General features: G+C 40.8%; 1 protein-coding gene across 3 annotated transcripts in view; it reads left to right on the top strand.

The window, feature by feature from the left end:
• The window catches only part of TADA2A (transcriptional adaptor 2A), a 52,109-nt gene extending 37,344 nt beyond the window's left edge, over positions 1-14,765 (top strand). For all 3 annotated transcript variants that reach the window (XM_030296969.1, XM_030296967.1, XM_030296968.1), the window contains 7 exons: positions 887-930; positions 3,981-4,091; positions 6,212-6,283; positions 9,513-9,645; positions 10,198-10,241; positions 12,306-12,379; positions 13,897-14,765. In XM_030296969.1, coding sequence (XP_030152829.1) covers positions 887-930; positions 3,981-4,091; positions 6,212-6,283; positions 9,513-9,645; positions 10,198-10,241; positions 12,306-12,379; positions 13,897-14,082 — 664 coding nt within the window. In that variant the 3' untranslated portion in view covers positions 14,083-14,765. The remainder of the gene's footprint in view (positions 1-886; positions 931-3,980; positions 4,092-6,211; positions 6,284-9,512; positions 9,646-10,197; positions 10,242-12,305; positions 12,380-13,896) is intronic.
• The last annotated feature ends 9,741 nt before the right edge of the window (positions 14,766-24,506 follow it).

Raw genomic sequence — 24,506 nt, 5'->3', positions numbered from 1 at the left:
TTGTGAGAAGCTTCATTACTAGTGATAAATACGCGTGATAGGGCGCCTGGGTGGCTCAGTCGGTTGGGCGGCCGACTACAGCTCAGGTCATGATCTCACGGTCTGTGAGTTTGAGCCCCGCATCGGCCTCTGCTGACAGCTTAGAGCCTGGAGCCTGCTTCCTATTCTGTGTCTCCCTCTCTCTCTGCCCCTTCCCTGCTTGCTCTCTGTCTCTCTTTCTCAAAAATAGTAAACATTAAAAAAATAAATAAATACATGTGATATAAAATGAAAGGTTCCAGACACATGGTTTACTTAAATTCTGTTTTGCTTAAAACACATAATTCAAGCTCAACAGTATTGTAGAACTCAGTGGTTGAGGTTGCTGTTTGATCTTATGTTTTATGGAGATACTTCCATTAAACATGCATGATACTTATTTCAAATAGGTTTAAAGCATTATGTGAATGTACACATGTACGGTTATAAATGTTGAATGTATGATCATGGTGCCATTTTATGGTTTAGCTATTTCCCTTAAATGGCTATTCTCAATTATCAATTCCCTAAATTGAATAGTTTAATTCTTATCACATGGACACAGATTCCCTTCTGTTTCATGCCAAGTTACAGATGTGTTTTTCAGTATTTTTGAGTGTTCATTCATTCATCCAGCAAATAGTTATTGAGAGTCTACCATGTCCAAGGAAAGGAAAAATATATGATGGTTGAAAGCCTAAAATTGTGTTAGCAGACTCACTGCCCTTCAGAAACTTGTGAGGAGTAACGTCTTTGAACCGCAATATTCCACCCCATAGTGTTTCATATGCCTAGTGAAAGCTGCATGTGGAAGAAGTATTAAATGTGAAACTAATTATAATAAACATTATTGTGGTTTTCATCCTAGAATTATAAGAGACCATGGATTAATCAACCTTAGAAAGTTTCAGTGTAAGTATTAGCTGCTTTCTTTATTTTAAAATTTCTTCCAACATTATTGAACAGTTTTGAACAAATCATTTATGGCAGTAGTTCTTAATTCAACTTGCATATTAGCATCAATCGGGAGCCTTTTTTTTTTTTTTTAAGCAATCTTCACACTTAGCATGGGGCTTAATACGTGACCCCAAGATCAAGAGTCACATGACCTACTGACTGAGCCAGCCAGGCGCCCCAGCATATCATGTAAGAAGCTTTAAAAAATTCTCATGCCTGGGTATCAACTCAGACTATTAATTCAGAATCTCTGAGGATTAGTGCTAGAACATCTTTATTTTTAAAATATCTTTAAGGCAGTTCTGTTACATAGTGAGAGTTAAGAATCATTAATAAATATCTGATCAACATTTATATGATAATTCCTTTTTTTCAAGTAGTATAGTAATTACAGCATGAATATTAATGGGTCATTTTCTGGAACTGGATAGGAACTATATGTTAAACACAACCGTGATCATCAGGTTGTTAAACATTTTTATGGAAAAAGTCAACCCGTATTGTGCATGGTAGTGGACACAGAAGACATTTAGCTCTGTATGATGGTGAGAGTGAAACTATAATGATTTTTAAGTGAATGTTCACTTTGATGTTACTGTTTTAAATATTGAAGTTACCTAGGCTGAGCAGAAAGAGTCCCTGTACTTTTTCTTCTTCTACACTGCAGTTTGTTCAGCAAATAAGAATTATGATCTCATAATTACAACATTTTTATAGAAATGTTTATAATACTCATATGTCACAGTATTCTTTTTTGTAAAAGTACCTGATGATTATTGTGCTTTGTATCCTAGTTGATAGAATTTTATAGGGCTTGACACTCTGTGCCATTATAGGGTTCAGGTCAGCCAGTCATGAGTTAAATGTTTTTGTGATCATAATGTGACATTTTTTTTCACTTTCTGTTACACTTTTTCAAGTGATTGTGGTGTTTTGAGGATGTCACTCTTAATAGTTAAATAATAGGCTTATCTTTTATTATTAGATATTTAGTTTTTTAAATCATCATACATAATTCTCTGATGCATTTGTGAATAAAGCTTTATATATATTTAGAATTTTTTAATGTTTATTTATTTTGAGAGAGAGAGTGAGCGAGGGAGGGTCAGGGAGAGAAAGAGAGAGACAGAGAGAGAATCCCAAACAGGCTCCCTGCTGTCAGCACGGAGCCCAGTGCAGGGCTCGAGCTCACAAACCGTGAGATCATGATCTGAGCCAAAATCATGAGTCAGAAGTTTAGGGGCGCCTGGGTGGCTCCGTCGGTTGGGTGTCTGACTTCGGCCCAGGTCATGATCTCACTGTCCGTGAGTTCGAGCCCCATGTTGGGCTCTGTGCTGACAGCTCGGAGCCCAGAGCCTGCTTCGGATTCTGTGTCTCCCTCTCTCTCTCTCTGCCCCTCCCCCGCTTGTGCTCTGTCTCTCTCTCTGTCAAAAATAAATAAACATTAAAAAAAAATTTTTTTTAAGAGTCGGAAGTTTAATCGACAGAGCCACTCACGTGTCCCATAGAATTTTTTAAGGTGGATTCCCAGAAGTGGAGTTAATAGGTCAAAGAATATGATCATTAAAAATGCTTGACATGTGCTGCCAGATTGCTTTCCAAAAAATGGTTGTATCAATTTATATTCCTTGCCTGTTTAACCTCATTGAGAACTGTGGGTTTGCAAAAATAACTCACGATCAGATTTCCATTGCCCTTTTTATAGACAATAATTGGTCATATTCTTGTAGCTACAGTAGTGGGTTCCTGTGTCTGAATGCCTGGGTTTTCAATAGCAGGTCAATAGGATTTTGACCTTTACTCGTAGTAGAACTTGACTCATGTAAATTCTGTTCTCAGCTGGTAAACACAGGTCAGTTTAGCTTGATTATTCTTTTAACTGTACGTGTAGAGCTGAGAGGAGGCTCTGTTGCTTCTGAGAAAAAAAGCAGCATGTGCAATGTGATTTCAGAGTTTTCAACTACCATTATAGTGAGTGTATGTGACCTTCATATCATAGACAGAGGGTTTTTCCATCAAATTTAAAATTTTTACTCCAAATTTTTCTGTACTATCCCTGCAGGGGTTTTTTTTTTGCTTTTGGTTTTGGGAGTTTTTTGGTAGTGAAAATAATCTGTGGCTGCCCATCAAATCAGCACCTGGAATTTGTGGATAAGAGTGTCTCCTACAAGGGAAGAGATGGAGCTGAAAAGAGACTCAATTTCAATAACGATCTTAACTGAAAGCCTGTATCTATAGTGGAAAAGTACGCAGAATTAGTTTAGTTACTGATCAGCTCATCTAATCAGTAGTTACTAATTCATCTAATCACCTGGTTTTGGTGTAGTTCTTCTGATGGAAATGACCAAGTAGCAGTTCCTGGCACTTCCAACCTACCACTTAATTGTTTGTAGGTTTTACTCCCCATCCTCTTCGCTGATACTTCTTTTTATTAGAAATTTGGTCATTAGTGATCCTCAGAGTTAACTACCTGAGGATCAGGAACCTGTATACACAGGATGCTATGACCATTTACTTAGATGATAATTATCAAAATATAACTTCATTAGAAAGAGAGCACACATTTTTTTCTAGGCTAACCTACCTCTTCTACATGCACTTCCCTTGTTTTCCTGTGGTAGTTCATACCAAAATTCTGCCCAACATTGTTCCTAAGAATGCATGATCTGCCTTTAATTGTCTTTCCCATTACTGCCAGCAGTCCCTGCCCCTGTACAGATTAACAGACTGAGGTGCGGAGGTCAGCTGGGTGCTCAGTAATGCAGATGACCTTCAATTCTCCAGTGATAACAGCATCCCTGTGTGATAGTCACTGTGATGCTGTTATCATTATGATTAATGTTTTGCATTCTTGGCTTTCCTGTTTGCTTCCTGTCATGGATAAATTAGTCATGTGAGGTTAGGCATAGTATCCTTCCATTTGACTTCTAGTAAAAGAAACACAGACTCTAACTTAGAGATTTTTATATTCTCTATGGCATGGTTGTGTTTTATTTTCTCTGTAGTAATGGAACGGCGGTATCCCAAGGAAGTCCAAGACCTTTATGAAACAATGAGGCGATTTGCAAGGATAGTGGGGCCAGTGGAACATGACAAGTTCATTGAAAGCCATGCATGTAGGTGCTTTTTAAACTTTGTGCAAGTATTTGTGTGTTTGTGTATGTGTGTGTTTATATAAATAGAGATAATGGTATGTTTTAGGTGAAGTTCTATGAATAAATAATAACTAAATGAATATTTTTATCTTTTCTTCCCCTTTATTACCTTGAAATGACTTGGGGGTGGGACAAAAGAGGTTAAAAGCCTGGAAGCTTTCTTTTTTCCCCAGATAAAAAGTAGTTTTATAGTTTCTCCCCTGACTTTTTATTATGGGAGTTTTCAAATATATATAAAAGTAGGTCTGACAGTGTAATGAACCCCCATGTATCCATCACTCAGCTTCAGCAATTAACACATCCAGTTTCATTTCTATCACCCCCTCTTCTCCCGCGCTCAACTGGATTATTTTGAAGCAAATCCAAGACATCGAATCATTTTATTCATAAATACGTTAGCATTAAAAGTAGTTCTTAAAATGGGGACAAGATTTGGATGACTCATGGAGATAGTACTTCGATCATTCTCTCTCTCTTTTTTTTTTAATGTATTTATTTTTAATGTTTATTTGGTCTTGAGAGAGAGAGAGAGAGAGACAGAGCATGAGCGGGGGAGGGTCAGAGAGAGAGGGAGACACACAACCCGAGCTGTCAGCACAGAGCCCAGTGCGGGGCTCGAACCCGTAAGCTATAAGATCATGACCTGAGCTGAAGTCTGATGCTTAACCGACTGAGCCACCCAGGTACCCCTCCCCTCCCCCTTTCTTTCTCTTTTTTAATTGAAAACAATGTTTTTTTATTTCCTTAAGTAATCTCTGTGCCCAACATGGGGCTCGAACTCACAGCCCTGAGCTCAGTCTCATGCTCTACTGACTGAGCCAACCCAGTACTTCCATCATTCTCTTGCCTATCTTTCTGAGAGACCTTTGCCCAGTTACTATTTGATTTTTCACTATAAAAAAATTGAAGTTGTTAAGGCAGTAAGGCCTACACTTTAAAATAATCTGGACTGGGCAGCTTAGTCTGTATGTTTCATTGTGAGATTTATGTATTTGACCCTCAAATTTAGGGAAAATGCTTTACCAAGACTCTTATCCTGTTCTCATCATGCAATTATTTGTTGCATGGCATTATAGGCATTTATCTGATCCTGGTTGGTTGTCCTCATCAAACACCCTGTTTGGTTGGCATTCTTTGTGTGGTTTGCACTAGGTGACTGATCCTTTACTTCCTGTCCCAGTTTGTGCCATCCCTGGTTCATGTGTCACTCCAAAGAACTACACCCCATGAATTGTCTGGGCTCTTCCTTCATCCTCTGTTTCAAAGCACCCAAATTTGAATGTTCTATCACATAATAACGCAAGCAATACAACCTGATCTGTCCACTCAGAGGAAGCAGAAATCTTTGGTTTATGGAAAACAATGCTCTTTTGTTCCTATAGGAGAAAAGCTGTAAAGAAGCTATCTGGGACTTGAGCACAGAGCTTTTGTCCTTTGCTTATAAAAGGGCCACATCAAGTAATAGCAGAGATAGCTTTTATAAAAGAATTTGGTTATTTGGATAGATAAATAGAGGATAAACAGAGCAAGGAAACTTAGTTGTTTAAAAAAATTAATTCGTTACTTCTGTAGCTAATGAATTCAGCCAGTTCATTGTACCACCTTCTGGGAGACGTTTCCAGCTGCTTTCTCCAGCTGGAGATGGTAGCCAAAAGATAGCTAGAGTAGGTTTTTCTGAGCTCTTGGGTAACATTTCTTTTTTTTTTTTTTTTTTTTAAGTTTATTTATTTTGAGGGAGAGAGAGTGTGAGTAGGGGAGGGGAGAGAGAGAGGGAGAGGGAATCCCAAGCAGGCTCCACACTGTCAGCACAGAGCCTGATGTGGAGCTCAGACTCATGAACCATGAGATCATGACCTGAGCTGAAATCAAGAGTTGGATGCTTAACCAACTGAGCCACCCAGGCACCCCTCTTGAGTAAAATTTCTAATGAAATGTCATTATTATATAGGATTTCCCAAATGTAATTGCCCAGTCTTTTATATAAGACAGAATTACTGAAAATACTCAAAAGCAGAAGTATTCCTCTTAATGTTGATTTTGGCTTTCCAATTTTTCTCCTTGGTTCTTTTTGGGATAAACAGTGGAATTTGAACTCCGAAGGGAGATCAAGAGGCTCCAGGAATACAGAACAGCAGGCATTACCAATTTTTGTAGTAAGTATGCTTAAGTTACACATTATATCAGTGGGCAAGTGTCTTCTTAGAATTTTTTTTTTTTTTTTTTTTTTTTGAGAAAAAGAGAGGGAAAGAAAGAGAATGTGAGTGGGGGAGGGGCAGAGAGAGAGGGAGAGTAAGAGAGAATGCCAAGCAGGCTCCATGTCCACTGCAGAGCCCAATGCAGGGCTCTATCTTACAACCATGAGATCATGACCTGAGCTGAAGTCAAGAGTCAGATGCTCAGCCGGCTAACCCACCCAGGTTTCCCTGCAAGTGTCTTCTAAACACATAAAGGAAGTCTCTGAGGCTTTGTGGATTTTTTTTTTTTTTGGCTTTGTGAATTTTTTTAAAACAAGTTTTCCTTTTTTGAAATGAGTTTTTGATCTTTCCAGTAAAGTTTCATGTGTATAATCCTTATAAATACCCTTATATGGTTATCTCAGGTAAAATAGAAGTGACAACACAAAAGAGAGGTGCTGTTTTAGATGTGGGAATCTGCTATGGCCTCTAAGAAAAGGATTTTATATTCTGAATTTTAGCCTCAACCTTTTAAAATTTTGTGAATGCATGGTCTGATCATTTGTATTAACCAAGCTTCAAATGGTTCTACATGCTTGCATCCCAGTTCTTTGAGGTAGTAATAATACTTATATTAATAGCAGCCAGCATCTTTCACCATGCACCAGGCCCTACACTATGATTCTTATAACAGACTTATGAGATCGGCACTGTTATTTCCATGTAATGAAGAAACAGATTTAAAGTGGTTAAAGATGGGAATGCAAGCTGGTGCAGCCACTCTGGAAAACAGTATGGAAGTTCCTCAAAAAACTAAAAATAGAGGGGCGCCTGGGTGGCGCAGTCGGTTAAGCGTCCGACTTCAGCCAGGTCACGATCTCGCGGTCTGTGAGTTCGAGCCCCGCGTCAGGCTCTGGGCTGATGGCTCAGAGCCTGGAGCCTGTTTCCGATTCTGTGTCTCCCTCTCTCTCTGCCCCTCCCCCGTTCATGCTCTGTCTCTCTCTGTCCCAAAAATAAATAAACATTGAAAAAAAAAATTAAAAAAAAAAAAAACTAAAAATAGAACTACCCTACAACCCAGCAATTTGCAGTACTAGGCATTTATCCACGGGATACAGGTGTACTGTTTTGAAGGGACACATGCACTATCAACAACAGCCAAAGTATGGAAAGAGCCCAAATGTCCATCGATGGATGAATGGATAAAGAAGATGTGGTGTATATATATATATATATACACACATACATACAATGGAGTATTACTCGGCAATAAAAGAGAATGAAATCTTGCCATTTGCAACTACGTGGATGGAACTGGAGGGTATTATGCTAAGTGAAATTAGAGAAAGACAAAAATCATATGACTTCACTCATATGAGGACTTTAAGAAACAAAACGGATGAACATAAGGGAAGGGAAAAAAATAATATAAAAACGGGAGGGGGACAAAACAGAAGAGACTCATAAATATGGAGAACAAACAGGGTTACTGGAGGGGTTGTGGGAGGGGGGATGGTCTAAATGGGTAAGGGGCACAAAGGAATCTACTCCTGAAATCATTGTTGCACTGTATGCTAACTAATTTGGATGTAAATTTTAAAAAATAAAAAATAATAAAATAATAAAGTGGTTAAAGAGGTAGTAGACCCAGGTCATAAGGGAAGGCAGTGGATTACAGTAGTTAAGAGCTTGAGGTCTAGACTTGGGCCAGTTGGGTTTGGATTCTGGCTGTCTTGTTTACCAGATTTGTAACTCTGTTTAGATTTCAGTTTTCCAAGTCTCTTAGAGCTAATAAGGTTAAATTAAAATAATGCATAAACACATAGCACAGTACCTGGCTCAAATGCTCAATAAATGGCAATTTCTGTTGTTTTATTGGAAAGATCTTTAACATTCCCTCCTTCCTGTTGGTTGAAAGCTACTGCCCACTTCCCATAAGAAGTAGCCTTATTGGGTGTAAATTCAGCCTCGTGTAATGGTTCTTTATTTTTAACAACAGAAACCATTTCAAACTGGAATTTTATGTAGAGCCTAGTCTATAAATAAGATGAAAGTGAAACTATTTTGAATTCCGGTGGTACAGGTCATGTATGGAACCCAGGACCACCAGTACGTGGTGGTGCCTTTGCTCTTTACAGTAACCCCAGAAATATTTTCATGATATCCTGGGCTTTATGGAATATGGTTTGGAACTTTGGAATCTGTACAGCTTTGTTAACATGTAGAAAACACCACAAAGGTTTTGTTTGACAAGATGTACGTAAGAGACACTGATACCAGGTTTTGATTACCCAATATTGATTGCCTCTGGGAAAGAAGGGAAAGAAATAGTGCTAATCAATGAGGACTGATTTTTATTTGTAATTTTAATTGGTTTTTAAAGCAGAGTATGCTCATAGCCCTTGTGTAACTTCGGAAAACATATAGATAGAAAAAATACAACAGGATGCAAATATGATAGTATTTTAAGTTACTCTTTGGAAGTGGGATATATGAGTGACTCTTAATTTCTTTGTACTTCTCTGTTTTGCAGGTTTTTGCCCCCATATTTCTCTTTCTTTTTTTCTTTAAGATTTTATTTTTAAGTAATCTCTACACCTGACATGGGGCTGGAACTTACAGCCCCAAGATCAAGAGTTGCGTGTTCCACCGAGTGAGCCAGCCAGGTGCCCCTGCCCCCAAACTTCTATTTCTTTCCTTTCCTTTTGTTTTTCTTCTCTTTTCTTTTCTCTTCTCTTTTCTTCTCTTTTTTCTTTCCTTTCCTTTTCCTTTCTTTTCCTTTTTTTAATGTTTATTTATTGATTTTGAGAGAGACGGAGTATGAGTGGAGAAGGGACATAGAGAGAGACGCAGAATCCAAAGCAGGCTCAAGACTCTGAGCTGTCAGCACAGAGCCCAATGTGGGACTCAAACCTATAAACCAAAAGATCATGACCTGAGCTGAAGTCAGACACTTAACCAATTGAGCCACCCAGGCACCCCCCTGTCCACAGATTTCTTAAAGCTAGAAAAAGAATAAAAATATTAATCATTTCTTGTCAAAAAAGGGATTTCAAACTAAGGGAAATCACGTTGCCCTTAGAACAATAATTGTGGAAGCAGTTTTGCAAAGGAAACCAAAAAAAGGCAAACTGCTTGCTGGTCAGTTTGGAAGCCCTTCAGTTAGTTCTGCATTGTCATTGCAATTATGTGTCATCTACACCTTCAGGTGCCAGAACCTATGATCACCTCAAGAAGACACGAGAGGAGGAGCGCCTTAAACGCACCATGCTCTCCGAAGTTCTCCAGTACATCCAGGACAGTAGTGCTTGCCAGCAGTGGCTCCGCCGGCAAGCTGACATGTGAGTAATTAGTCCAGGAAGAAGGAGCATCTTCTTGGATGCTTTGGCTTTTATTTGTAGTTTCAGACATTTCCGTGGGTACCCCACCCACATGGCAGAAGAGTAATAATTGGGTAGCTAGAAAAACTCAGAAAACTTTAGCAGTCTGTCTCAGAACTGTGGTACTGACTGTTTTGAGGAACATAGCCCACTTTGCTACTTTGATCTTATTTTTAAAAATTAGAAAATTCCTCCACCCATGCCTCCTCTCTCCCCCATATCTACTGGAATGATTTCCCTTGGTGAATCATGTCCTTGTCCTTTCCCTGTGATTGGTCTCCATTATGTTCCAGACTAAGAGGTCTTCTTAACAAATCCAAGTAATTTCTTATACCCCACGGAACAGATTTCCCTTCCTGTTTAGTATAGTAGGATATCCTGTAAAACAGTGAAGTCTGTCTCATTACATCCCTTTAAAGTAACCAACCTAATAAATGGCACCCAGTCCACATGGGCTTTTGGAAATTGCCATCTTTGGTGTGACATTAGTTAAATTCCTCTTCTTTGTTCTAGTGATTCTGGCCTGAGCCCTTCTATTCCGATGGCTTCGAATTCAGGTAATTATTTTTCCAGGCTGGAGCAAGACTTGATGGTGAAGTTTTCATTCTAGGGATTCACCCAGTAGTCCCTTCCCCCTTTCTGTGAGCAGTGTGCTTAGGCAGAGGAATGGTAAGTGTTATCCCAGTTTGTAAACATTAGCAAGTTTCAGCCTCTTCAGGGTTTGAGTACAGAGACAAGGGAAGAAAGAGCTCCAGAGAGGTGTTTTCTTTATTTTACCAATGCTCATGAGCAGTTCATTTGCTGCAGTTGTACCTACCACAGCTTTTGAGATTTGTCCCACAGTGGGTAAATTAAAGACTTTGTATCCTGAGCAGAAATTCAAGGATTTCTTAATAATTTGGAGACTTGAGGTATTTGTTTGTTATCTTTACCTCTTTGGGTGTGTCCTCTATTTTGGGGTTAGTTGACAGAGCAAGATTAAGCCATATGATAATCTGGTAATCCTTTGTTCTTGGTAATCAGTGAATGGTAATTTGGAGTGGAATAAGTTCTAGAGTTCTGATCCAAAATTGTGGTGTTTGTTTGCCAGTTCTGTTGGTGGTTATTCTCACCCCTGCTCCATATGCTGTATTTGCCACTTTCCCTTATTAAAGCACACAGACCATGCTACTGTGGAGCCTGAGCTGGTCAGAAAGATGATGCACCTGCACTTTTACCACGCTTGAAACAGTAGACCTTTGATCCCATTTAAAGTCTCTCAGGTTCAGGGTCTAGACCAGGCTCAGAGAAGGCTACTTTAGGAATACTTTTTAAAAAATGTATTCCTTTGTTTCAGGTGATTATTTCTTAATACTTAGAAAAGAGAGCCTTTTAGAGAGTAGTCAGGACAGCTGAATCCAACTTTTTTTTACAAATTTCATACTTCTAATCCTGCCCCCTGAATCTACATACAGAAATACAAACAGCAATAATGTGACATGATAATAATTAATAATTTGGCATTTGTGTTTTCTGAACCATTTATTCTGTACTGATTTATTCTTTGTTGCTTCCAAGGCTGGTGTTAGCCTTTCTCACCCCCTGTGTTTAGGTTGAGGAGACTCCTTGCTCCTCTTCATGTTCTCAGTTGGTCCTAAGGCAGTGCAAAGTAGAAAGTCTGGATCATTAATTACAACCTAGCCTCTGGTAACTTTGTTGAGGTACTAAATGATTTTAGTCTCCCTTTTTTAGTGTTTAGGGTGAGTCTAGACCTGTTGGTTATGGAGAACCCCTTATCCCATTGTTGATCCTATAGAGAAGCCTGTTTTCTAGCAGAGCAGCCTATAACAGTCCCTCCTCTCTCTCCCCACCTCTTAAAAGTCAACACCAATGAAACTTTTCTTTTGCCTAACCCAGCCCATCTATCTCCCCACTAATCCCAAATATACATTCAAAACAAAACCAAAAACTTTTGTCCATCAAACTTCCCATCCTGAGCAGTGACCTCATACTTGGGCTTCTTTCCCCGTGTGTGAGTTCACCTCAGCTTCTAGTTTGCCATATAATGGCTCATTGTTCCTCTGTGTGTATCTTTCAGGTAAACAGGACTACTTTGGAAGGAACAGATATTCCCTCACATAATAAATAAGAAGGGCCTTTTGCTGGCCTAACAGTCTGCCTTTGATCTGAAGGCAAATGGTACTTGGTTAATTACCATGTTTGCCTTGTACTCCTGGCAGAGTAGTGAGGATTAGGAAATGTCTCTCCTGCAGAGTTGTTATTTCCACTCATCAGCTGTCAAGTGAGGCAGCATATGACCTTTTTTAACTGGATAACATCTGGGCTTTAGATTTTAGAATCTCCTACTGGGTTAGGAAGAATAGTCATATTTGATGTTTAGGTATATGTAATTGTGTATTTTAGCAGAGCAAAGGGCATGTGAATTACCATTTATATTTTCAGGTGAACGTTGGGGTGCCTGCGTTGCACACCAGACTGAGGCTGGAGGTGATGGGGAGAGATTTCTTACAGCTGGACATAGTGATCTTGTACCTAAGTGGCCTGGCTGTAGTGGACTTTGCTACTTTACACTTGAGGAATTGGCACTCCTATAAAATATATACCTTTTTCTGTGTCTGTAGGTAGACGAAGTGCACCACCCTTGAACCTCACTGGCCTCCCTGGCACAGAGAAGCTGAATGAAAAAGAAAAGGAGGTAACAAAAAGAAGGGAGCTAAAGGAAAGAGAGTAGAGTTGATTATTCATTGAATTGTCATGAAAACACATTATAGGATCCAACCCGTTTGGCTCTGCTCATGTGACATACATGTATAGCTGTAGTCTGTCCTGCAATTTAAAGAGCTGAAGAGCTATCCTCAGCAAGTTTCAGAGAATTCCTTTCCTTAGCACCCTGCTACCATTCGAAGACCATATGATATATAAATCTAATCAAGGCAACCATCATTTATTGAGCATTACCATGTACCAAATACTTTACTAAGTGCTTCATGTGAATGAAATTAATTTTTCATAAATCTAAAATAACTCCTATATGAAAATGTTTATTTCCTATTAGAATGGTCACTTAGATAAGTCCTACACTTATTCAAATAATATAACCTTACTTAAAAGATGTTTGGAATTGTCTCCATAGCGTGTATATAAGCCGTAAAGAAAGGGCTGCATCATCATATATAATCACATACAAATTTTGATTAAAAATGCCATGTCCTACTTTTGTTTTCCACTATAATCATCAGACTCGTCTTCATATTACTTTTGGTTGTTTTAAAAATTTAAATCCAGCCTCAAAAGAGTCCTCCTCTAGTATTTTCAAAAAAAATGTGCACAGTGCTGAAGTCTATTCCAAAAGAGGGGTTCCTCTTTTGCTCCTCATGTGCTCCTCTTCCAGTTCCCAAGATTAGTCACCCCATCTGCCACTCCAGACAAGTGAGGAAGAGTCATGGAGTAGGTAGGGGCTGTTAGTCTTTTAATTTATCCCCCAGGAACAGTAAAGATTAGTTTGGGAGTAGACAGAAGTATATGTTATATTTAAGTATTGCTGAAGAAGGTCACAGGCCATTCTAAGTCAAGTATTGAATGGCCTGGGGTTTCAAGCAGTTTTTATCCTTACCCACAAACGGTGACCTCACCCTGCTCATTGTCATGAGATGCTGTGGCAGGTGAACTGGAATGGAGCCAGCTTTCTAGATTTTCAGCAGCTGAAATAGCCTCTTTGCAAGGTCTCTGTATTTCCTCCTCCTCCAAAGTAGGAAATGTAATCACAAAAGCAGGGACAACTACTTTATGCTGATACTAAAAATAATGTGATTCACACTTGGGAATCCAAGTATCTGCACCCCCGCCCCTACTGTGCCTTGTGGCTCTTCCTTGACTGGCTGTGTTGGAATGTGCTGGGCCAAGAGTTGTGTGGACCCAGGCTGCTCCTCTGGACACAAACTTGGGACTCCTTGACAAACCCAGGTGAGCCAGCTGACAGGTACTAAAGGCTCTCCCAGCATCATACTCTGGTTTTCTCTTCCTGAGTGTCTGTCGTTAGGGAGTATTCTCTCCAAGGAAGAGACTAAATGGAATGTGGTCCAGCCACCCAGTAGCTCCTATAAATAGTTGGAGGTTGATGTCACTTTTTAAATTTTATTTTGGCTATACCTACTGGATTAAATTACGAGAATGACAGATGTTAATGTTTATTAAATTTGCCGTGTCTTGCAGCTCTGTCAGATGGTGAGGTTGGTCCCAGGAGCCTATTTAGAATACAAATCTGCTCTATTGAACGAATGTAACAAGCAAGGAGGCTTGAGACTGGCACAGGCAAGAGCACTCATCAAGATAGATGTGAACAAAACGCGGAAAATCTATGATTTCCTCATCCGAGAAGGATACATCACTAAAGCCTGAGGCTCTGGGGGCTTGCTATCAGAAATCACAAGTTTGGAATGTGTGGGCCAAAGGACAGTACGGGCATTCTGGAGAGTTTCATTTCTGAGCTGAATTCTCATTGTAAAAAGAGGGGAAGGACAAAGGAAACCTTAAGTTGTATTAATACCTACTTTTTTCTCTGCCCTGCTTTAAAACACTCCTGTTGTTGGTATTGTGCTGCAGAGTTATGTGCTAGATAAGCTATTATTAAATGTGAGTGGGCATTTATTCCTAACACCTCTTGTAGCTAAAACAAGAACCATAGTACCTCACATCAGAGTGTTGGTAGAAATAGAAATGAACCAGTCTTTAGTCCCAGGAGTCCAGCTCAGATCTTTGTACTTGGGAGGTTGGTTTTCTGATTGTCTGTTTCACCTTCAAACATTACAGAAAGATTTAAAATAAAGAGAAAGGTTATGGAGCATGAGAAAGCTTTCTCTTCTGAAGATTTCTTAAGCTGACAACTTCTGTTTATGAGCAAAGGGAAGGAAAATTTCCCCGTGATGGTCTTGTCCCAAACTACATCTTTCCCTTTAATGTCTGGCTTTGTACATTGCTGTCTGACTGTCTAATCTGCAGTAGACTTTTGAGGAGGTGGCACCGGATGTTAAAATGTCTCTGTTATTTTTAGAATTAATGGATTAAAATGTTTTGCTACTTAATTTGTGGGTGTGTCAAATATTCTGGTAACTAAAGCACACTTAGGGTGTTGAATGCCTGCCTCATCACGCTGCACTGTCTCTGCTAACATGTGTGTCCCGGAGTCACCCTGGTCTTACCGTGGGTTTCCCAGGATACCAGGCCCTTGAGGATGGAGATGACACAACTAACCTCAGCTTTGCTTGGATTGAGACCTGAGCCCTGATTTCTCAATGGTGACAGGCTAGCCTGCAATAAAAGCTACTTTTAAAACAAAAGTAAAGCAGTTTCATATATGAGACTCACTAGATATGAGGGTGAGTAGCCCCACCATATCTGAAACGATCCTCAAACCTTCCTACAAAATAAGCCAAACGCAGAGTCATGGTTATTCCATTTCTGCTAGAAACAAAGCTGTATATAGAAAGAATTTCAGAATCTGCACAAATAGCCTTCAGTAGCTCACTGATTCCTTAATTCTTTCAGCATTCAACATATCTAATTAAAATATATACTTTGGTGGAAGTATTTGCTCAAACTTTTTGACTGATACAAATATGCATGCAGCTTGCTGATAGACTTATCTAGGGGGTTATAAATGAAAAGGAAACTCTTGGGGCACCTGGGTGGCTCAGTCGGTTAGGCGGCCGACTTCGGCTCGGGTCATCTCGCGGTCCGTGGGTTCGAGCCCCGCGTCGGGCTCTGTGCTGACAGCTCAGAGCCTGGAGCCTGTTTCAGATTCTGTGTCTCCCTCTCTCTGACCCTCCCCCGTTCATGCTCTGTCTCTCTCTGTCTCAAAAATAAATAAACGTTTAAAAAAAAAAAAAAGGAAACTCTTAGGATCAGAGGGAATTGGAATAAAGGATTTCAATCTGAAAAAGGGTGGCTTGTGGAAATGCTCTCTTTTCTTTGCATTGTCATATCTCTTAGAAAATGTACTCTTCTACCACCATCACCCCTACTTGGTTATAAAGGGATTGCCTCTTGTTCCTGAAAACTAATTCCTCTTCTAAAGTGGGGGGTGCATTAGACATGGATGTCAAGTGATGTCTGTTGTAGTCCCAAGAGTCCTTAGCCTTGATTCAGGAAGGCTTCCTGAGAGAGGTGAGCTCTTGAAGCAATGAAACAATCGAGAAGAGAGAAAACGGCAGATGGAAGTGGGAGACTGTTCCAGACATGGTGGGTGGAGGATGATGTGGAGGCAGCAGTAGGAGTGAGGAAGATGGTACCAAGAGGTGTAGTTGGCTAGGACATGGGGGCAGCTGTAGTAGTTAGGAGTGGGAGATGGGAGGATAGTCTCGTAGAAACTTTGGAACCAGTCAACTCTGAAAAAACTGGGGAATCAGTTGATTTGATGAGGAAAATGGCAGAGTTGAAAACAGTGACAGTAAAATAAGGCTGTGATTTCAAATGACTGGATTTTAGAAAGTAGGATTATTACTGTGGTTAAGGTTTCTCAAGGATCAAGCCATATTTGGGGTAAAGGTTACTCTTCAGTCACTGCATCACCATCTTTGTGCATTTATAACAGAAAAGCACTTGCTGATATTTGATGTGGCTGGCTTAAGTACATTATTTTCTTCCATGTTCGTATCACCAAAGGAAGGCCTTTCTTGTTCTTAAAAATTCAGAGCTAGCAAGGGCCTTCAAAGTATATTCCATCCTTCCCCTTTGCTGCTAGATGGAGTTGGCCTTAAACCAGCTACACTAATCGAGGTCTCTCTTAGGCCATATCATTACAAAGAGGGAACGTTTGGGGCGCCTGGGTGGCGCAGTCGGTTAAGCGGCCGACTTCAGCCAGGTCACGATCTCGCGTTCCGTGAGTTCGAGCCCCGCGTCAGGCTCTGGGCTGATGGCTCGGAGCCTGGAGCCTGTTTCCGATTCTGTGTCTCCCTCTCTCTCTGCCCCTCCCCCGTTCATGCTCTGTCTCTCTCTGTCCCAAAAATAAATAAACGTTGGAAAAAAAAAAAAATTAAAAAAAAAAAACAAACAAAGAGGGAACGTTTACCCTGAAATTCAATGACATCAGTAAAGATCTTTTACTGTTAGGAATTTTTATTGCAATTTAAAGGTTTCTGCTGGAATTCTGTGCATATCCTTCTTTGCCAGTGGTGAGAAATAGAGAATTTCTTCCTATGTCAAGACCCTTCCCATGCTCAAAGATCTAGACTGTCTCTCTTGAGACCAACTAACTCAATGGTTTATCTCTTTTTGGGTTCCAGTTTTTATTCTTCTTTTTAGTCTCTCCCTGCTCCCCAACCCCCCATTTAAATCTGAAGTCAGTTAACCAGTCCTTGTTGAGAGGTAAAAACAAGCTTCCAGTTTTCAGTAATGAAACCAGCTTGTGGTTAGCTGGAAAGGGGAGCAAACCAATGACATTCATCAAGAACAACAGAATTCCAGGTGGTAAATCACTCTAGCTTAAGGAAATCTGTAGATATGTAATAAGAGAACTAGACTTTCCAGTGTAAAGAATCAGAGGCCCAAATTGTAAAGAAAAGCTTGGAAAAACTCATTCATAATACTCTAACACTTGTCTCTGGGCAAGAGAGTGGTACTGTGTTCTAAACAGCATTCTGGAATACTGTCCATCTTTCAGGATATCTTTGTGAGTACCTTCTAGATGTACACTGTATTTTTGTTTTGTTGTGGTCTTTTGGGGGATTTTTTTAGAGACAGAGCATGAGTAGGGGCGAAGGGCAGGAGGGGGGAGAGAGAGAGAGAATCATGCTCCACACTCAGCGTGGAGCCCAATGCGGGGCTCAATCCCATGACCCTGGGATCGTGACCTCAGCCAAAATCAAGAGTCAGATACTCAAATGACTGAGCCACCCAGGCGCCCCTATATTATTGTTAACACAAAAGGCTTTCCCACAACTATGTTTCGTTTGTCTGGATTTATAAAAATTAAAGTTTGATTCAGAAGGTACTGATGTAGAAGTTTTGCTTTCCTTTCCAATATACCTAGCCAGATGTGGTTAACCTCTCCCTGATCTGCTGGAAAGGATCATGTCTGGTACAGTGGGGCACTGTGTGGCCTTGTGTAGAAGCTAAGAGAATTTCTCTTCAAGCAGACACAATAACCAGCTCTTCAGAGCACAACGTAGTAAGGGAGATTGAGCAGGATCTCCATGTGCAAGCAGAGTCAGAGCAGCCTGGCTAGGGAGTAATGGGCGTGCTGATATTGGCACTTAATTTGGGAGAACAGTAGGGAGCATTTATTTAGTGAGTGTTTTGGAAAGAAGCCTATCCGTGAAGTATGCATCAGAACTTAGTTTGCTGCTTTTGAGTGGTTGGGGGCTGGGGGGTGGGGACACAGGTGAGTCATTCCTGAGGAGTCTGGAAGGCCAGTTTCTAAATCTAATGGGAGGGAGTTCTTTTCCTGTTCAGTTTTGCCTACTGCCTTGGCTTCTGTCAGGAGTACCTCCGCCCCCAGCAGCTGCCTTGATAAGAATATCAAATGCTCTTTGATTTGACTGACTAGGCTTACAAGTCAAGAGACAGGTATTTAAGGGAATGGTGAATGTCTTAACATCTGGCATTAAAATTCCTTTGTCACTATGAGTTACTTGCATGTTATGTATTGTATGCTGGGCCCTCTTCCCGGTTAGGAGTAAGAATAATAAGGAAGTTGAGATAAGAATCCAGAAAGTGACCATCAAAAGGTTTAAAACCCCAAACTGAGAGCTACAAAAATTTTTGATTTAATAGATGTACCTCCCTTTGTCTTTGCAAGCCCTGTAGTTACCCTTTGCCGGCCCAGGCTTGTTTCCTGTCTTTTAGGACTGGATAATTAAGTCTGGTGTGCTCATTTTCTACTTTGGAGCACAGGAGGCAGACTTCTGTGGCACCACACTAATTATTTGGTGGAATTAATCTCATTCTTAACCAAGCAACACTTTTTCAGCTTGCTCTGGTTTCCCCTGAGGTCTTAATGTGACAGAAAGCTTCCAGGTACCTTGCTGACAATCCTGCCTTGGTGCAGGTTATGTTGAACAGAAGTAGCATTTTAGGAAGTGTAGAAAGGAGAAGACCTCATAGTTGTTTTAAGAAACCAACATTTTATTAATCAAAGTAAAAATGCTGAAATGCTGTCATCTTATCACCTGTCTTCGGTGAACTGACAGCCAAGTGCCAACTCGTGACACTTCTAATACATCTCTCTTCTTGGAGAGCTGTCTGCCAAGTGTATTCTGTTTCTGAAATTGTTTGCAATGACCTAACCTGTTTTCTCCCATTTAACAATGGATAACTCCTGATTTGGATTTCCCCCTCCTATTTAGCACCCTTCATTTAGAGAATTCCTTAAAAACCCAACATTTAATATTTTAAGAAATAAAACATTAATGGAACCTGCACTGTGGGGCTTAATTTTAATATTCCCAATCAATGTCTCCTGTGAGAAAACTGGTATTGAATTGGGGCTGTTTTATGTTTTATTGCCCTTTCCGATCTTAGGAGGTTGTCTAAGATGAAAAGGGCAGTTTTCAAGGGTAATTTAATAGACTTCCCCCCGACAAAATACTGAAAAGGAGTGAAAAGTTTAGAAATGCCGTGAAGACACTAGCTCCCAAGTACCAGCGGCCTTAGAGATGGGTGGACTGATTTGAACTCTCCGTAGAGGAGAAGGGGGCAGCAATGTGCCAGCCCTGACCCCCTGGGAATTTGCTGTCTGCTTTGGAGAAGGTAGAACAGCTTCGCACAGTATCCTGCTTAGGAGCCTCTTTCTAACCAAGGGCAGGCTGCAGGAAAAGTCACTCTCCTGGGGGCAGGAGCCAGAGCCCTTCTTTTTTTTGCCTAGAGGATAGATAGCACTTTGATTTATTTTTACCAAAGGGCATTTACCTAATCGCTAGCCACAGATACTGTGACAACAACGGCAACCTCACCTGGCAGCCCTCCTCTCCCACCCAAAGAAAATCTTTGCCTTGTTTAGGGCGTGCATGGTTTCAGATTCAGGACACCTGTCAGATCTAAGTCAGCATAGGTTTAACTTCATGATGCAAAGCAAAATGCTTTTGAGAGCAAAATCTCCCAGGAGTGCCTCCGCCCCCAGCAACTGCAGAAAAGAAGGCGTCTGTGGGAGAGAAGGGTGGCTATAGACGTCATTGCATCTTCCAGATCCCAGCTGTGACCTGGCTCAGAGTTTTACAGTTAAAAATAACTGTGGCTTAGAGTTGGGGGAAAAAAGTAAACTGTTGGGTCTCCATGGAAACTAGGAGAGGGATAAAAGCAAGCCATAGATTTCCAGCAGATGTGGCAAGATGGGGAAGATATCGGGGGCAGGAGCTTAGAGGCCCTCTGGTGAAATGGGATACCCCTGATTAGCATCCAGAATGTAACCAGCCGTTACTCCAGGGCAGTGGGGATACACTTTGCAGCCAAGATATGTTTGCAACAACAATGTATACATCCTAGGTCTGGTGAAGAATTATTTGAGGCAGCCAACTTCCTGTAATGTAGATTTGCTACTATTTGGCAAAGCAGAGAGCAGATGAGCAACATAGGTTAGATGCTGCCTTTTAACCAATGTAAGAACTTCTGCTATCCCCTCCCCCATACACATTCCACTCTCATTTACAAAGTCAGACTTGACTTCAAGTAGCAATTTGTAACTATAGGAGAAGTCTTCAGGTTCTTGAGTTAACATGGACTTTTACTCCCCTTGAATAGGACCAGGTTTTTTCTCTTTGATGTCAGATTATGCAAAATGGCATTAATTACCTAGGATGTCTTTAAAAGTGTATCTCTTACCAATTCTGGTATTGTTACTACCAGAGATGATTAACTGTCTCTTGGGGGGAATTAATTTTATTTTTTCATTTACTGTTTCTTAAAGGTTTCTTCAAAAACATGTTTTTCAAGAAGTACATGAATATATTCTGGTTGTAAAAAAAATTAACCCGTCTTTTCTCCTTTTTTAATGACGTTTATATGCTTTCTTGCTTACTGCCCCAATGTATTGGAAAGACCTGAGGGCTGGCTAATCTTTGTTCTGCTACTTAATAATAATGCAACCTTGGGCAAGTTTCTCAACCCCTCATGTCTAAAGTGTGGTTGATAATATCTACTTGACTGGTGTGATAAAAATGAAATGGGATAACACATCTGGCACCTTTCTTTTTCCTTCCCATCAAGACTTTGATATTTTTTTTTAATTTTTTTTTTCAACGTTTATTTATTTGGGGGGCAGAGAGAGACAGAGCATGAACGGGGGAGGGGCAGAGAGAGAGGGAGACACAGAGTCGGAAACAGGCTCCAGGCTCCGAGCCATCAGCCCAGAGCCTGACGCGGGGCTCGAACTCACGGACCGCGAGATCGTGACCTGGCTGAAGTCGGCCGCTTAACCGACTGCGCCACCCAGGCGCCCCAAGACTTTGATATTTTCATTTAACTCCAGCCAGGTATGAACAAGCACTTGATTTTCCTGTACCATACAATTCAGAACCATGCTAAAGTCTCACAGATCTGAAAGACACAGAGCAAATCCTAAAACAGGCAGATGTGTGTTTTCCAAGAATGTTTATATTGGGATTCTCAGCACTGTGTATCATTGCTACAGCCCCAGGGTTGAATTAAGGGCAGAAAACTTCAGAGACAGATATTAAATGACCTAGTTATCACAGGCATGTTGTAATATTCCCTTATATAATACCTAGCTCAAGGAGTTTGAAGTCAGGGTAGAAAACTGTATATACACTATGATTGTAACTGTATAAATAAAACTAAAAAATCATGCATAGAAAAAAGACCAGAAAGAAGAGTTGCTATTTGTTGTTCTGGTAAGTTTATGGGTGATGCTTTCTCTTTCTCTCTTTTTCGGTAATGTGACATTTCTTTGTTAATGGGAAAATAAATTTTATGAGAATTATGAAAACTCTCAAAGTAGCAGTTTAGGATATTTTACATATAAGGTGCTATCTTTCAACTTACAAAATAGCACAAGCCTTAGGCAAATTTCTGTAGTAGATAAAATGTGTTTGGGGACTTCTATCCTCCTAGTTCTTTTATCTTTTCCATATTTATAGAGTGTCCTCCCATATGTCTGGAATCCACTGTTCAAAAGACAAAGATTTACTTCTTTAGGGGATTTGCATCTTTGTAGCTATCGATAGCATATACTCTGGAATTATGAACATTAGCAAGCAGGTGTTCAAAACATCTGTGAGCCATGAGCCCTGATGGCACCCTGAAATCAGACTTCTGTAGACAGGGGACCCCTGATCACAGCTATTCCCCAATGCTGACAGATACAGCAAAGCTGCTGCCAGTTTGTTAACCAGAAGCAATGATACGAATGGAAGATGCAACCATTCTTTCTAAGGGACTCATAAAGGTCTGATTAATTTAAGTCATTGCCCAAGCAATTAAGGAGAATATTTTTGGAAAGGCAGACTTCAGTAGCCAAACAGAGTAGAAGTTTCCACCCTCTACTTACTGCATCTAATCAGATTAGCTCTCATTCTGCACCAAAGCTGCACTGCTCTAAAGCACTGCTTATTTAGATGTAGTTGGGAGCACCCACCCCTTCCCTGGGCATAGACAAGTCTTACTTTTGTAGCAGATGGCTTCTAAGATGTATTTACATCTAAGATAATTGATACCTCTAAAAATACCTACCTACAGTCTAGTAATGTGCTGTCCAATAAGATAGCCTCATGTGTCACCAGGCTCATGTGGCTATTTAAATTTATTAAAATTAATTAAAACCAAAAATTCAGTGTCTCAGGCACACTAGAGCCACATTTCAAGAGCCCAAATGCCACATGAGGCTAGTGGCTACTCTACTGGACAGTGCAGATACAGGATATTTCTATCATACCAGGTTGTATTAGACAGTGCTGATCTAGAAGAGAATACCTTCAAATTGCATTTTTGTTTTGTGTGTGTGTGTGTGTGTGTGTTTAATTTTTTTAACGTTTATTTATTTTTGAGACAGAGAGAGACAGAGCATGAAAGGGGGAGGGGCAGAGAGAGAGGGAGACACAGAATCCGAAGCAGGCTCCAGGCTCCGAGCCATCAGCCCAGAGCCCGACGCAGGGCTCGAACTCACGGACCGCGAGATCGTGACCTGGCTGAAGTCAGATGCCCAACCGACTGAGCCACCCAGGCGCCCTTGTATGTGTGTGTTTTTAAGAGAGAATGCAAGTTGGGGGAGACGGTGGAGAGAGAGACTTTATTTTTTTTTAAGTTATTTAGACAGAAAGAACGAGCAGGGGAGGGGCAGAGAGAGGGGGCAGAGGATGTGAAGTGCCTCTGTGCTGACACCAGAGAGTCCAACATGGGCTTGAACCCAGGTACCATGAGATCATGACCTGACACCAAAGTCGGATGCTTAACCACCTGAGCCACCCAGGCACCCCAGAGCGAGAGAAGCTTAAGCAGGCTCCACTCTCAGTGTGGAGCCCAACGCTGGGCTTGATCCCACAATCCTGGCATCATGATTTGAGCTGAAATGAAAAGTTGGATGCTCAACCAACTAAACCACCCAGGCGCCCCTCAAATTGCATTTTTGTAGAGGCATACTCACACATTCTGTAAAAAAAAACATAAAGCACCTCCCTGCCCACAGGCATATACAGTCACTAAATGGTTTTACTGACTTTAGCACTTCTTCCTACTTTTCCTTAATCTCTAGATCTTTACACATACATCACATTGAACACTATTTTAGCCCTCCTCCTTCCTTTTTACTGATGAGGATATGATTCTTTAAGGTAGACTTAGTTCCTATAATCCATGAAAATGCCCAGCTCCTTGTCGCTAACTAGAGCTGTACTGGAAACCTGCCTTCTGTGTAACAAACAAGCTTGAATCTGAAGAGGGATGTATCTATTTGTGTTGCTGAGTCATTGAATTGACTGAAGGAAGGGGGGGGGGGGGGGGCGGAGACACCAGTGAAGCGGCATACAATCGTTTCTATTAGAGATTTTGCTATTTTGGTGTTCGCATGTCAAAATAAGTTACTAGATGAATTGATGTTGGAGAAGTTTAGTGCTCGGAAGATGCCTTTCCCAGGCAAGATTTGAACTCCTAGTGTTTTCATCCTGAATCAGATTCTGGTTTGTTCTCTTGCAGAAAGATTAATTTTGCCTAACTTTAAAGTTTTAATTCTTTTTTATGAAGGCAAAAATAAACAAAATCTCTCCATTGCAGGCCTTTTTAGCTCCCCTAAGATTATCACTAAAATGCCTTCGTGTTGTATTTTTGTCTGGGAAACAGAACTTTTAGACATTCCTGCACCCACGGGATGACGCTGAATCCAGTCAGAGATCAGAAAGAGCATGAAAAAGCCTCAGCTTTTGGTTGAAGATGCCGGGGAGACGTAAACCCAAAGCGCGTTTTTTCTTTTCTTTTCTTTCCTTTCTTTTTTTTTTTTTTTTTTTCTTCCCTCCCCAACCCCTCCCCCCAAGGCTAGGACTACTCGTTTGTTCAGCAGTTCTGATGCCAACGATTTACAACGGTGAGGAGCTGGGTCTGGTGAGTAAAGGGCTGGCTGGGCGTGGTCAGGACCCTTAGGTGTATGACTCACTGCGGAGCTTTGAGGAAGTCCTTCATACCTCCCCTCACCTGCCGGGGCAGGTTGGGCTGAAAAAGTCCGTTTGCATCTACTCATGTTACAGACGAACAAACCTAAGTTTAAAAAGACCCTCACAGTGACACAGCAGATAAGCCCTCAGCGAATCCATGTGTTGAGCCAGGTATCGGACGCCTTATGGCTCTACCTTGGGAGGCACGGGTTGTGGATCTGGTGTTTTGAGACT

Source organism: Lynx canadensis, chromosome E1 (genome assembly GCF_007474595.2).
Source record: "Lynx canadensis isolate LIC74 chromosome E1, mLynCan4.pri.v2, whole genome shotgun sequence".
NCBI classification, from domain to species: domain Eukaryota; kingdom Metazoa; phylum Chordata; class Mammalia; order Carnivora; family Felidae; genus Lynx; species Lynx canadensis.
This window is presented reverse-complemented; position numbering and strand designations above follow the sequence as displayed.